Source organism: Orcinus orca, chromosome 1 (assembly GCF_937001465.1).
Source record: "Orcinus orca chromosome 1, mOrcOrc1.1, whole genome shotgun sequence".
Classification (NCBI taxonomy): domain Eukaryota; kingdom Metazoa; phylum Chordata; class Mammalia; order Artiodactyla; family Delphinidae; genus Orcinus; species Orcinus orca.
The window spans coordinates 206,448,395-206,463,097 of record NC_064559.1 but is presented as its reverse complement, the minus strand read 5'-3'; the positions used below and the strand labels follow the sequence as shown (position 1 = coordinate 206,463,097).

The following is a 14,703-nucleotide window of genomic DNA, read 5'->3' as shown; positions in this document are numbered from 1 at the left end:
GGAAGTCCCTGATTACCTGGTCTTAAAGCCCTGTCTCAATAGTGGTTATTCTTTGATGGGGGAACATGCTCTCTGCAAAAGATATTTTGCCTGAAGAAACGAACAACTAACATTCAGTAGTTATGCATATACTTAATAGAATTCGTTCCCAAAAATATGGCTGAGAAAGGTGGTTGATTTTCATGTTATTTCTCAAAAATTTAAATCTCCAATATTTTCATCCTATCACCCAAGGTTAAAAAAGCTCAAAACATCAAAAACAGCTGCCCCTCGGTCCCATTCAAAAAAACAAAAAGAAACAAAAAAATAGTGACACGTTTTCAATAGAGAAAGTCAAGATAAAAGACTTCCATTCCCACAAGTCACTGACGATTCCCCACTTTCTGTCCTACTACTAGACTATTAAGAACCTCCTCTCTGGTCTCCATCTCGTTGGTGCTGCTCAAGAATGCTCACCTCCCATGCTCTCACCTCTCTTCTCAAAAGACTTCAATGGGTCCCCAAACGCACTCTTTGGAGAGAGAGCAAGGTCCCCCCAAGTCTACCTCCAAGCCATAAACTTGGCCTAAATCCCACTGCATCAGCTCGTGCAGCCTTCTCTCCGACCGCACTCATGGACTTGCCGGGCACGTTTTGCAATTTCCTCTCTCCATGCCTTTGCTCGTGATATTTCCAACAGCTGGAAAGTCGCTTTCCTTCCACCCTCCCAACCATGGCCTATATCCTTCCTTCCTTCGAAGCTCAGTTCAAACACCACATCCTCCAATTAGCCTTCCAGAAACCCCCAGGCTCTGTGCTCACTCTGTGGGACCCGGACCTCTCCCAGGGCCCTAAGCACAAACTGGCAAACATGGCAGGCCTGCAAATGGCTCATCTTCCCTGCTGCAATGCCAGCTCCCTGCAGGGCACGGGTGGCACCTTGCTCTCTCTATAGACATCCCACCATTACAGCGCTCAGTGGTACACAAAATTTTCTAAAATTGAACCATATGGCATGTTTAACTAGCTCTGAAAATGGGAAGTGGGTGAAAATGGATTTCTGGCATAGTAAGTATTAAGGCACCAGTAACTGGGTTTACAAATAACACGAGCTTCATCTCTGTTGGGCTAGGTATTCAAAAATAAAACTAAGAGATGAGAAAGAGAGTCAAGAGTGTGTGCCTGTCCCCCTGCTCCATCCAGGGGCTAACAATCCTCTAGGGGCACCTCTTCTCCCTATCAAGTCGGGGTGGATCAAACTGTCTTCTCACCAAGGTTAGTTGCCGCTGAGACAGGTCACTAAGTGCATGCTCCCTGTCTACGATGCAATGCTGGCTGGATCTGTCCAAGCGCCAGCAGACAGAGCTTTACACAAAGGCCAGCCAGGATTCAAGGGACAGCCACCCCAGTGTCAGACACGGAAAAGTCTTTGGTTCAAACAACAAAGAGATGTTCTCAGCATGAAAGAAGATACTATGTGTCACTGTCGCCCGAGTAATCGTCTCATGTTTTTGAAGAAAACTACAATGTGTAAGAATCAAAGGAAAAATCATTTTCGGAGCACCTGCGATTTTGTGTTGTTTGTACCACGGATCCCCCCGGTAATTAAGATTCAACACGAGTAGGTCTCCTGCTTTTTCAGGAATTACCTTAGCATCAAAGGTCATGTGATTCATCAAGCCAAAGATTACGCGGCAGTGCTTAAAGCAGAACCCAAGAAGCCTTGTTCCCCATCATTTTCTCAGAAGCTCAGCCACGGGGCACTCACTGTGATTTATACAAATGTACTAATACCCAAGATTCTGATGTGGTTTAGGCCAAAGAGTGTCTTGAGAGAGAAGAAGCATACAGCCAAGGGGAACCTGAGAGGCTTAGCAAAAATTCTTTACCGTATTTTACTACTAATTATACATCTTATAAGCATTTGCGGGAGGCAAATAGTTCTAGAGGAAGGGAGAACGGGGAGAAAGACAATCAACTACAGGATATTTGCACGACTGTGATACTAAACTATCTGACTTGCAGTTATTCTCTTGGGTAACATGAGGTTAACATGTAATACCCACTCAACTAAACCTCTATAAACAGTTGGTTTTCCACAATCACAGCCACTATTCCCACTTCAGTGGGCAGCAGTGTTCAGAGAAAAGCCAGATTTAGCTCCTGAGTAATAAACACCAGAAACCAAAAGAGCTGGGAGAGCTCTCCGTACCCGTGCCTACCAGGAAGCTCTGAACGTACATCGGCACCCAGTGGCCTGGTAAGCGTGGAAGTCTCCTCAACAAAGCTTCAAGACAGAGGAATTCCATCTTTTAGACTAGGCAGTGCCCGCCACCCACTCTGTTTTTCAATTAAATGGGTTTTCTGCAAGACAGATTAATGAAAAACAGGTAATTTCTTTTTATATAGGTTCAATATGTTTACAAGCAGAATATAATTCTGTACTTTTCATAGCATTTAGCTACTTTACATAGTATTCAGGGTAGATAAGAAGAACAATCATTTTCAAGTGTTTTTATGCACTCTTTATATAGACGGTATCTCATTTAAATTCTCAAAACAATTCTGGAGGGGGGGGAGGGAGACCCAAGCGGGAGGGGATATGTGTATACATGTAGCTGATTCACTCTGTTCCACAACAGAAACTAACACATTGTAAAGAATTATACTCCGATAAAAAAAATAAATTTAATTTAAAAATTAAAAAAAATTTCTAAGGGGTAGAAGGATCACCCCATTGTACAGACCCAGACATTAAAGGACAGGAGGCTGAATAATCCGCTTAAGGCCCTATGGCAGGTAAGTGGCAGAGGAGAGAAGAACCATCACTTTGGTCTCAGGCACAGCGACAGCCAACGATGTACAAACATTTTATAAAGATTCTAACACCAATAAAATTCTCATGCAAACACACACCATTTTAGAGAAAATAATTTCCTAGACCCTGTCAGGATTTGACCTGAACTTGCCAATGAACAGCTCAAAGAAGACTTCCCAGTTAAAAGAGATCATCAAGTACTATAGTTACTGGTAAGGCCAAGAATAGAACACAGTCTGCTGACCCCACACCCATGCCCAATCAGGCGTGTTCTTCTGGATGCTGACACCCTTCTGAAGTTTCAAGTTGGTTGAGAATAGCAAAGAAATGAGTTAATAATTCCGGTAAATAGAAGACAATATGGAAAGTATCTAGGTTAGCGGGATTTGCTGTGTGTGTGTGTGTACACACACACACACACACACACACACACATATATGTGTGTATTTTTATAAGGCATGACCATATGAAGATTTCTACCTAGGAAGTTTTGAACCAAGAACACTGGTACCTACAAATTTTCTCATCTTCTGCAGCAAAAATGAAAAATAACCTTTGCCCTCCCCTCTGTATGACTTGTGAATGATTAGCCTGGCCATGTTGATAACTAAGGAAAATATGAGTGCCGCTCCCAGCTGACTAGAATGCTTAAGATTTATCCTACTACCAACCTCCTCCAATTCCATGCAAAAGACAGCAGGACACTAGGAATAGTTAGCCAATGTTCAGCCCTAATAAATTCTCCAGTGCTGCAAACAACTCTCCCATCGGCTCCAATGACTGCGCCCTGAGGAAGAGGCTGGAAACAGGAAGACCGCTGGGTGCCAGAGGAGATGGGAGGATTGGAGCCACATGGCTGGGAAACAGGGAATGCAGAGAAGTGATGGGGAAGCGTCTCAGGAAAGAGGCGCCTGGAAAAGAACAGAGAACCTGCTCAAAAGGTTGCTGTACTGAGAACTTCTGTGTGGCAAAAAAAGAGGCTACTACTGAGTCAGACATCATCAGTAAGAATAATCGACAACCAAGAGCAAGAGGAAAAACAGATTAGAAGACCATTCCCTAGGTTAAAGGTTATTCAGATCCCTTTTCACAGGGGAGATAAAAATGCAAAGCGTCTGGCATTTCCAAATGTTAGACACCAGATTTTAGATTCAGTGCTTAATCTTGCTATTAAGTTTACTTTTTAAAAGAGAAAGATAAAATAACTGTAGAGGGATATCTCGTATCAAATTCTTCATGTTTTGCAACTTTTAGCAGAGCACAGGGAGAGAGAAAATTGAGTTGAGAGGTTATAATCTGGCCCCTCACATCAGCTCAAATCTACTCAAAGATCTCTCTCATTTTCACTCCAACTGGGCCAAACCAAAATTCCTATACTTTACAGGGTAAAGCCTTTTTAGTTTTTACTTCAAATAACTGAAATCCTCAGAAAACGTAAAAAGTATTTCTTTCATTGCTCCACATTAAATACCTCTTACCACTCTGTTCTGGAAAGAGCAAAAAGTCACTTGATTATATAGAGTGATAATATATTTTAGTTTAATGTCCATAAACAAGCTTTTTTTTTTCAACTATCCTCAAAATGACCCATCTCAGCATATTTACATGTATAATAAATACTGAAAACTTAATCTAATTATGATTGATTAATGCAAACCACCAATTTATATGAGGCTATACTTGAAATCTCAGAACGCTTCTCCCCTATTATGAGGTCTGTTTATAAGGTGCTGTACAGAAAACGTGTCCAGAAACGGTTTTAAAAAAAAAAAAACCTGAATAAAAGAACCAAAATTGAATAAGAGGAAATCAATAAACAATACCCAATACCCAATTAGAAAACCAAAACCCAAACCAACCCATCAGCTTTTGTCATGGGTATTCTTCATGGATATTCTCCTCCATCCACTCCCAAAACCTGGGGTGGGGGAAGCAGCACTCGATGTCTAAATATTCGCCTCCCATCCCCAAGTCCTGAAGTGCACTTCTGTAGTACTTGGGCCACAGGCACTGGTAAGTGGCTGGCCTACTCCACCCCTCCACCCCCCACCCCCCCAACCCCCGTCTCCCCTATTCCTTGGCCTAGCCACAGGGAGGACTTTCCCCACCCTCCTCCAATACCACCTGTAGGAAACCAGAGGCACATTCAGGTAAGACTGAATGAATCTCCTGCTAGCATTCTCTTTACATAACTTCACTCCCAAGCCTCCTTAGCAAACCCACCTACCCCAAGTTTAACAAGAGCGTTCATCAGACCTGATTCTCAGCTTTGTGAAATATCAAAGGAATTTTTAAAAACCTCATTTCAAGCAACTTACAGGGATCCTTGTGTATCTGTCCAATAAAAAGTGCAAACTTTTAGGGCTGGAAAATTAGGTACAACTACTCTTCAAAACATAGCAACATTAAAAAAAATAAAAGTCCCCAGAGAATTTAAAGTATATTGAGCTACAAACCTCTTAGCTCTATTGTTTGTTGATGACTTTTGTCAATAACCAAATCCAAACTAGCGATAAATGATATTTTCTATTTCACCCACTGTATTTAAAATTAGATGTTAACTCCCCAACACCCCAGACTCCCTGCCCCCCCCCAACCTCTCTTGCCAAAGACTCTTCTGTTCTGAAATCCACTTTCTTGGGGATAAGCATAATCAGTCACTTTACCATCTAGAATCCTGAGCTAAAACTAAAGGTGAAGGAAGTAAAATTAATAGAATCCTAGAGGCCAGCACAACACAGGGTTAAAGGAAAGCATTTCACAAGATCAAGTGCGGAGAAGCAGCAGGAGCGAAGAGGAAAAAATCAAGTTACATAGAGTCCAACTGTACTCACTGTTTCCTTATTGGGAAGCAGCTCCTTTCGAATTCGGAAGAAGTTCTTGCCGTACTGCCTGAGCCCCTTAACGAAGCGTTTCTGTGATAAAAAGAAACAACAAATGGGATGTAAAAGCCAAAAACAACACAGGATGTCAGCAAAGATCTCTGCAATCAGCAGAATAACAACCCCAAAGAAGTCCGAGCTAGGGAACGTCGACACGGCTGGGGGAATATTTCAGCAGCACAGCCGGGACCCGCGCCCAGACAGCCTCCGTCAGATCCCCAGTCCCGCACTCGGACAGGCTGAGGAGGACGTCCCGTGTCTGAGGCAAGCAGCCGTCTGTGCCTTCGCTGCCTCCGGTCTCTGCATCGGTCCACGGAGGTATAAACAACACATACGCTCCGTGCTTCCATCAATAAAACAGCACAACTGGTCCCCACCTGAGAACGAAGCTTCCCAAAGTGCCGAGCAGAAGAGGGGAACGGGAGCAAAGCTGGAGACTTTTCTCCAGAAGGGCACCCTGGAGGCTTCAAAGGCCTTTCGTTCGTCCGGGGAATTCACCAGAACGGCAGCAGCACCGCGGCAATCCACCGGGCCCGAACCCCGGCCGGCCTGCGTGCCCCGCCACGCCGGCCGCAAGAGCCGCCCCGGGGCACCAGGCACCCAAACACCAGCACCCCTCCTCCTTCCCGGCCCCTCCCCGTCCCCGTTCCCTCGGCAGCCCGGGGACTTTCACTTTGTCCCATTCCTCCTGGGCAGCCCCTCCCCGCCACAGCGGGGCCACTGCCGGATCCCCGGACCCCACCTTGGCCCGCGAAGTCGGGTCCCGCGCGGCCGACCGCCGGCAGCCACAGGTACGCGGGGCCGCCGCGGGCCGCACTCAGGGTCCGGGTGGCGGGAGGCCGCGCCTGTCACTCGGCTCGCGCTCGGGTTCGGGCTCGGGCTCCGGCTCCACAAAGCGCAGGGCGGAGGCGGCCGGGCGGCTCGGCGTGTGACCGCGGCGGGGCCGCGCGGCGCGGGGCGCGGGGCTGGGGCGGCCGCCGCCGCCGGGGGAGGAGGCCGGAGCGGCGCGCAGAGCCCAGCGCGGCCGCGGGCGGCTGCAAAAGGCGGCCTGGATCGCCGCGCCGCCCGCCGGCCCGGCTGCGGCCTCCGCCCCGAGGCCCCGCGCGGGACCCCGGCCCGGTACCTCGGTTTCCTCCTTCCGAACAGCGGGAGTCGACCCGGGCGGCGGAGCACGGAAACTTCCTCCCCGCCGCGGCGGGCGCGAGCGGAGGGCGCCCGCGGGGCTGGCTCCGGGCTGGGGCCCTCCCCGGGCTGCTCCGTCTCCGGACCTCCCCCCGGGCGGGCAGAGTCGGCAGCGCACGCCCGCCGCACCCGGGCTGCGAAGCAGGGGGGGCTGGCCCCGACGACCCCCGAGGTCCCTCCGGCCCGGGATTGTGGGCGGCCGCTCCCGCCCGGCCCAGGCCTCAGCCGGCACCTCGGAGGGCGCCGTTTCACAACTAAATCACCGCGGAAGCTTCCCAGCCAATAAATCACCTGCCCACCGGGAGGGGAGTCCCTCCCACTCCCCGCGGTTGAGACCAGCCGGGCGAATTCAGTGAAGAGCCAGACTTGGCCGGGAAGACCGATCTGCAACCTCCTACTCCATTCCTGGAGGCTCTGCATTTTCAGATTTCACCCCTTTCTAAGATATGACTCATCACTGTCAGTTTTCAACATAATTCGTATAGTTCAAAAGGAAAAATCTGGCAAGGCACAAGAAAGAAGCAAGCTCTGCTCTAGTCTGAAGCAGAGTGACCCTCGTTACCTGAAAAAAGTATCATTTACATGCTCAGCACGCATCCCGGGCTGCGTGCAGAGCACCTCCACATCTTCACATCTCCACCGGGATGTGGAGAGGAACGAGACTGCCCTGCCCTCAAGGAGCAGGCCTGGCAAACAGGGTAAACAGATCAATCTCTGGGCCCCAACGAAAAGCAGCAGAGGAACAAAGGGCGGGAGGTGGGGTCAGGAGGAGGAAGCAACTTACTCTGCTGCCGTCGTAGGGGCGAGACAAGGGGGAGCATGAGCCTGTCAGGTGGGCTCAGCAGGGCTCCAGGCAGAGGGGTCAGCCAGGAAGGGCACACAGATCACCCTGGGAACTGCGAGGAGGGCAGGGTGTACGGAGTGGAGTCCCAGCAGGTAAGACTGAAGAGGTGGGGAGAGGGTCAGGTTGCAAAGAACCTTCCAGGCCAGGCTGAAGAGTTCTGCTCCTAGCTGTAGGCCAGCGGAGAAGTGTAAGCAAGAGCGTTCCATGAAAAGACGGCACAGAGACTGCTCTGGTGGCAGTGTGGCCCTCGGCGTGCATTAGGGACAGACTGGCTGCAATGCAGTTAAAAAGGCTAGAGAGGGAGCCCAGGTGTGAGATGAGGATGACCGGAGCCCAACCTCAGCCTTCAGAATTAATGCTTCTTAATCTACTCGTTAAGAAGTTAAGTATTTAGTGAGCACCTAACACTGGGAGGAATTTTAAAAATAACAACAACAAAAAAGGTAGCCATGGACCTTTATTAAAACGGATTCATTTTTTGCAGGTAAGATAAATGTGTGTGAGGTGATTACAGAACAATCTGAGACTTAGGTCGGCCAAGCATGAAGTAGTGAAGGGCAGCTCACCAGTGCTGCAAGGGAGCCGAGAAGAGGGATGGACTGTTGTTCAGAATGCCTTCACGGAAGCAGATCGAGAAGAGCAGACAGCATCTGCAGGTGTGGAGGAGTGGGAAGGCCCTCCAGGAAAGACAGAGGCAGAGAATAGGAAGTGGCAATCAGACAGGGAGAGTCTATACAAAGCTGAGGTGGGCTCTGGCGTGAGTCAGATGGTGGAATGGCAGGGCCATGCATGTGTGAGGACACGCAACAGGTTCACTGGGAGAGGCCGGCCCAGTGAAGGAGCACCTGAGAAAGGCTGAACCTGGAAGAGCAGGGTAATGTGGGAGAGTTCTGCAAACGTGAGTTCAGACCCTGATTCCTCCACTTGTTATAATCCTCTGAACAGCATCCATTCAACAGTTATGAAGTACCTACTATATGTCAGGAGCCTCAAAGTCCTCACAACCTAAAAGGAAGTACTGCTATTATCTCCATTTTACTGACAAGGAAGCTGAGGCACCATGGGTTAAGTAACCAGACCAAGGTCACCCAACTCCTCAGCGGTCAAGGCAGAATTCAAACCCGGGCTCCAAAATCCATGCCCTGCAGCACTACTGCCACAGTCTCGGTGAAGTGGGCCAAGAGTCTACGGAGGTCAGCAATTTCAGTCATGGTCCCATGATCTGCGACTCTGCCCTTTCCATCTGCCCCTCCAAATCAAATCAACTCTTCAGTATTCTTCCTAAGAAAGGTCTTTCAGTGCCTTCCTTTCCCGCTCATTCCAGCAGTAGTCGCAGGCCAAACCCTCACCCTTCCTTCCTACTAGCCAGCTTCCTAACCCATCTCCCTCATCCAGCCATTTACAAGCCTCTGCTGAGGAACTTTTCAAAACCACGGATTTCATCATGAGTCCTACACCATCTTGCCCCCAGGCCCTACCTAAGAATCTCTTTGACCTCTTCAGGTGGTGTTTAACCCTTAGCCCTGCATTCAAGGCGCACCAGGATCCTGTCCTGGCCTACCTTTCCAAACAGATGTCCAGTAATGCCAACTGGTCCATGCTACCACCTCTGTCTGAACTTCCGACTCTGGGGTACCTTTAATACTTCTCTCCACAGCCTACCTCCAGTTCACCTCAAACTCAAGCTCAAATCCCTCCCACCCCAAAATGAGACTTCCCTGACCGTCCCCATCCCCATTCACTTCGCATTTATTTATTTGTAAAAGGCCTTATGTACTCATAGTGTCTATGAGCTCTGAAAAGACAGGAATTGTATCTTATACCACCTTGCCTCCCTATAGCATTAGGCAGCTGGAGCTCCCAAGTCTGTGATACACAGATGAAACAAACCATGAGATGACAAGAGCCTGGGCTAGGGTGGTCACAGTGGAAATAGACTGTTAAATGCCAAAGGGTCCATTTTGAACTTTGATAACAAAGTTGATCTTACCGGCTCCATGACACCAAACTCTGCTGATTTTTCTCATATCACCTGGTGGCTTAATTCTCTCTTCCACCTCTGAGTCTCCCCAAGGCTTTGTTCTAGGTTTTCTGCTCCCCACAAACTCCCTCCCAATATGATTTCCACTGCTCCCATGGCTCTAAATACCATCCAAGATTCTCACTACTATTTCTAAGGCTAAATCTATGGTCCAAGCCCATTTGGGAACACTTGTCTCACAGACATTTCAAACTAACTACTTCCAGAAATATGGATTTGACATCTGATGGTGAACACAAACCACTGCTGTCAGTGTATATCAATGACTATGCTATCAAGTGCAAAGCACCACTGGCCCCACTTTTTTAAAAAAAGGAAGTAAAAGCTTCATGTGGCCTGTACTGTTACTTCTCTATGGAAAGCCACAAGGCCTCAAACTGGCAAAACATCTGCTTCTCAGAGACCAGCCTTTACCTTGTGGTTTACCAGAAATGTAGAGTAGCCTTTAAAATCGAAACAAAGCCAACCCACTCAGAGTGGTCAATGATTAGAATAGGTCAGTATGTTAAATAGGTTACTGAGGCTGTAGTCTCCGTTCCCTCAATTCATTCATCTCTCTGCAAATGAAGACCCTGACTTTTTTTAAGACTTTAATTTCATAATTAACACTATCGACTCACAGACAGACAGGTACTGGAAGCTTCTAAACGAAAGTTCACAGACGCGGTCTGTTTCTTAATAGCATTCTAGCAGTTGAGCTGAAATTCAGCATTTCCAGTGCTGAGATTCAAGGCCTCATGAATTATGTCTCTGTCCCTTAGCTGTTCTGTCCCTGATGGTGTATGGACGTTAGACTGCTAAGATGCCAAGGGTGCAGGAGAAAGAAGGCTGCTCCTTCCCGAGGCGGGAGCTGTGGCTGGGCCGCTGCTCCGAGTGCCGGGCAGCCCTGCTTCTTACGCTCCGCAGGCTTGCAGTCTGGCCACTCTCAGAGCCGTGAGCTGAGGTTCCCCGGGTGTTGGCACTGTTTTCTCTGGTGCTCTTTGTTTTCAATCAACCTGTGTGTTTTTTGGGAGCAGAAGACAAGTCCTCTTCTATTTCTCAATCGTCATAGCCAGATGAGACCCAAATATACATACAGATTTATTAATGGCAAGGAGACTGTTCTTTGCTTTGTTTTACAACTTAGTTTGTGATTGCGCTCCAATTTTGATTTTATCTACTGAAATATATTTTGACATACAACACTGTGTTACAAGGTACACAACATGTTAATCTGATACGTTTATACACTGTAAAATGATTGCCATTGTAGTGATAATCATGTTACATAATTACTCCCCAGGTTTTAGACACATTGCTATAGTTTTTTCTATTATTGAGCTGAAACTTCATGTCACCATCAGAAGTTATCTACCTATAAGTTCCTGGTAGAGAACATTTAATTCTTGGCTTTAAAAAAAGTGAGTTACCTGAACACAGTACTTGCTGTTAAATTTGGGTCTGAGTAGAATCTGGAGAGCTCTATTTCTCATTTTTGGTAGAATGGAAAGAATGTGAGATTCAAACTCAGAAGTCCTAGGATCTGGTCTGCTTCTCTGTTCCACAGAGTAATTCTGACATGGCTGTTTAGACACAGCCACTTTTGAAACGGGAGATACGTAATAGGGATAAACATAATTGGGTGAAAATGCGATAACATTCTCTCTTATGATAAAGTAACAAGTTCAAAAGTTCCGCTCATTATTGCTGAGCCTGCCCCAGCTCAGAGCCTCCCAAGCCCTGTGCCCATGGGCGATGACGGCCTCACCGGCTGCCCAGACACTGACTGTCTCCCACCGGGTGGGGGGAAGGGGTGGACCAGGGTTGGCCTGGGGCAAGCAGCTTCACTGTCCTATGTCGGGATGAGAGAAAGGCAGGGAGACACCACCTATTCAACAATAAAAGCAGCCAGCACTGAGCAGTACTCCCATGGCGGGCACTCTCCTAGGGGCTCTACACCAACTGACTCACTGAAGCACCGCAATAACCTTACAAGGCAGGGGCTACTAATATCTCCATTTTACAGATGGGAAAACTAACCACGTGTCACCAAATCCTTGAACCAGGGTGGGAGGGTCAAGACTGACAAATGTAAACAGTCAGGGAACTTCAGGGATGGGGTGAAGGCTAAAAATGGAGTTGAGGAGAGTGTGTGGATCAGGGCTACGATGGGCACCTGCTGCCTGCGTTTGCATTTCAAGATTTTAAGTGTTTCTCAAAGGTCTACGAATGGACAAATAAAGGCCATATTCTCAAAACTTAATTTATTCTTGTCTCGGTTTGTTCATCTTTTAAACTGGCCATAAAATACCTGCCCTACCTATCTCAAAAAAGATTACTCTTAATATCAAATTGGATTGCACCCAGAGGAGTACTGGGTAGATGAGGCCAAAGACTAAGGTGCACTTATCTCCCTCGTGTGCACGTGAAACTCCCAACGCTGCTCATCTCAAGTGCTGGATATGACCTGTGTCTACAGAAGAGGAGAGGAGCCAGGGGAGAGGGGCAATGCTGCAAAAATGGCTAAAAGATAACTCTGCATTAACCCCTGGCTGAGAGCTTTCAAAATTAACTCCCTCTGGTGAATTTTAACTAGTGTATCACAGTCAGAAACTCACCAGGACTTCTGAAAAGCGACTCTTACTCAGTCCTCTTACATAACTGTTTGGAAAACACTGCAGGTATTAAAGTGAGTCCCACTGTGAAAATGGCTCCTGCTCTACCCTGTTTTCCGCACAAAATTTTATGTTAATGACTTGCTGCTTCTCAGGGGACTGAAGAACAGGCAGATCTGCAAGTAAGCAAACCACAGTTGCCCCCAGTGGAGAGACAAAAGTGTAAGCCCACAAGCCAGGCAGAGAGTAAGAGGAATTGTCCACTGGTCTTCTGAAGGTGTAGAGAAGCAGCAGCAGCAGAAAACTGAAGACGCTTCCTAAATGTGGGCCTATGTTAATGAGGGGTAGGGAGAAAAAAGAGAAGACTGATGCCAAGCAGAAGAAATAAACGCCTTTCCAGACATCTGTATTCCAGGACTCCTACCTGTTCATTCAACAGTGGCTCTCACTGAGCAACCACCAGATGAGAACCTATTGCATTTCATCCATATAATCCTGTTTGTTACAGATTCCCATCACCCCATATCGAAAACACGCTTCCGGCTAGAGATACACTATTGATACTGCTTTGAAAAGTATCATTTGGGTTTTGATTTAAAATATTTAACACATCAACGAAAGGACGACCCAAGTAAAGCATGACGTTTTCAATAAACAGCAGCGGAAGCAGTGCGTCTGAGAGGAGACAGGCCAGCAAGCCGTGGTGGGCATCTCCGAGATTTCTGGTATGTTGCTCCTAATTTCTTGTTGACTCTACTTTGTAAGTACACGTTGAATTTACTAGCAGTATTCCAGAATAACTAGTTAATAGTTAAGTTCCATTCAACTAGTTATAGTTTAAAAATAGCAAATAGGATCACAATTTAAAATAATAACCACAGGGCTTCCCTGGTGGCGCAGTGGTTGAGGGTCTGCCTGCCAATGCAGGGGACATGGGTTCGAGCCCTGGTCTGGGAGGGTCCCACATGTCGCGGAGCAACTAGGCCCGTGAGCCACAACTACTGAGCCTGCACGTCTGGAGCCTGTGCTCCACAACAGGAGAGGCTGCGGCAGTGAGAGGCCCGTGTACCGCGATGAGGAGTGGCCCCCGCTCGCCACGACTAGAGAAAGCCCTCGCACAGAAACGAAGACCCAACGCAGCCAAAAATAAATAAATTTTTAAAATAAAATAAAATAATAACCACATTTTTACTGATGGTTCTCAAGTCTCTCTGAGACCTGACATTTTCCCTAGCTCAGACTTGTCCTACGCTTTCTATCCAGAGTAACATCTTCCATTGTCTCAGGACGTCACAGTCGCAACATGGATACTGGTGGGTCCCAGACCACATCCTCCTCAAGGCTCCTCAATACACTCTCCAACGTAGGTGTCACTGGGTCCGTGCTACAGGTGGAGAATCTGGAAGTTTAGGTAAATTAAATATCCTGCCCCAATCCATAGCTAATCAGGAAGGGTGGAGAAGTAGAGAGATGAGATTTCGAAATAGGATTAATTGCTTGGAATCCAGGTGCAGAAAACTTTCTCTTGTATCTATACGTATCAGAGGAATTAAAGGGTATTATCTGTCTTAAAAAAAAAAAACAGAAAACCTCTAAAGGAAATTTTAGGTATAAACATATACACACTTGCTCTTTGAAGCAAAAGTGCCAGAGACTGTATGCTGTATGTCCATGTTAAAATTTTTCCCACAGAAACACTTGGCTTGGAGTGCATGGCTCTGCCACCAAATAACGACACCCTTGTATAGGTCACTAGGCCTCCTCCGGGCTTCCGTATGCAAGAGGAGTGGCGGGCTTTCTCTCATCTATCCATAAAGCCTCAACAGTGGATGCCTAGTTCTCCATCACTGGGAGCTGCAGTCAGGCAAGTGGCCTCTCTCCTACACAGAGACAGGAGGGTGGCTAAACTCTTTCCAAAAAGAGACCCTGTTAATGCATGATATGTTTTATCAACTGTCTTACCTGGAAATGCAGAAGATCGGTCTAAGATACCTTTAACATTAAATAAATCCTAGGTTTTGCAAAAAAGACCCGTTTCCCCCCCTCATCCCAAAAGATTTGATGGTCCTCAGAACAGAAGCCCAAATACAAGCCTGTCCATTTCTAAGAGAAGTCCTCTCTAGGGTCAAATACAGCAGATTCCAAATATTCAGCTGTCATGGAGGAATAATACCAAAGAGCTCTTTTTCCTGGTTCCTTTACTTTCCAATCTTCCAAAGGCCAAAGAATATGAGAATGAGAATTGGGGGAGGTAGGTAGGTAGGTATGATCCTGCCCTGATTCTTCTACCTTCCTCAATTCACGAGCATTGTGACAACAGACAGCTCCTTGTCTCATCACCGTTTTATCCCCCCTGCCTCTGC

General features: G+C 47.3%; 1 protein-coding gene across 8 annotated transcripts in view; it reads right to left on the bottom strand.

Annotated features, from left to right (window-relative positions):
* RERE (arginine-glutamic acid dipeptide repeats) overlaps nucleotides 1–14,703 on the bottom strand; it is a 429,014-nt gene that overhangs the window by 55,995 nt on the left and 358,316 nt on the right. For 7 of the 8 annotated variants that reach the window (XM_049707765.1, XM_049707760.1, XM_004272354.4 and 4 more), the window contains one exon: nucleotides 5,632–5,712. In XM_049707765.1, the coding sequence (XP_049563722.1) occupies nucleotides 5,632–5,712 (81 nt within the window). Of the gene's footprint in view, nucleotides 1–5,631; nucleotides 5,713–6,802; nucleotides 7,117–14,703 lie in introns of those variants that run through there. The other variant, XM_049707780.1, reaches the window with a different exon arrangement.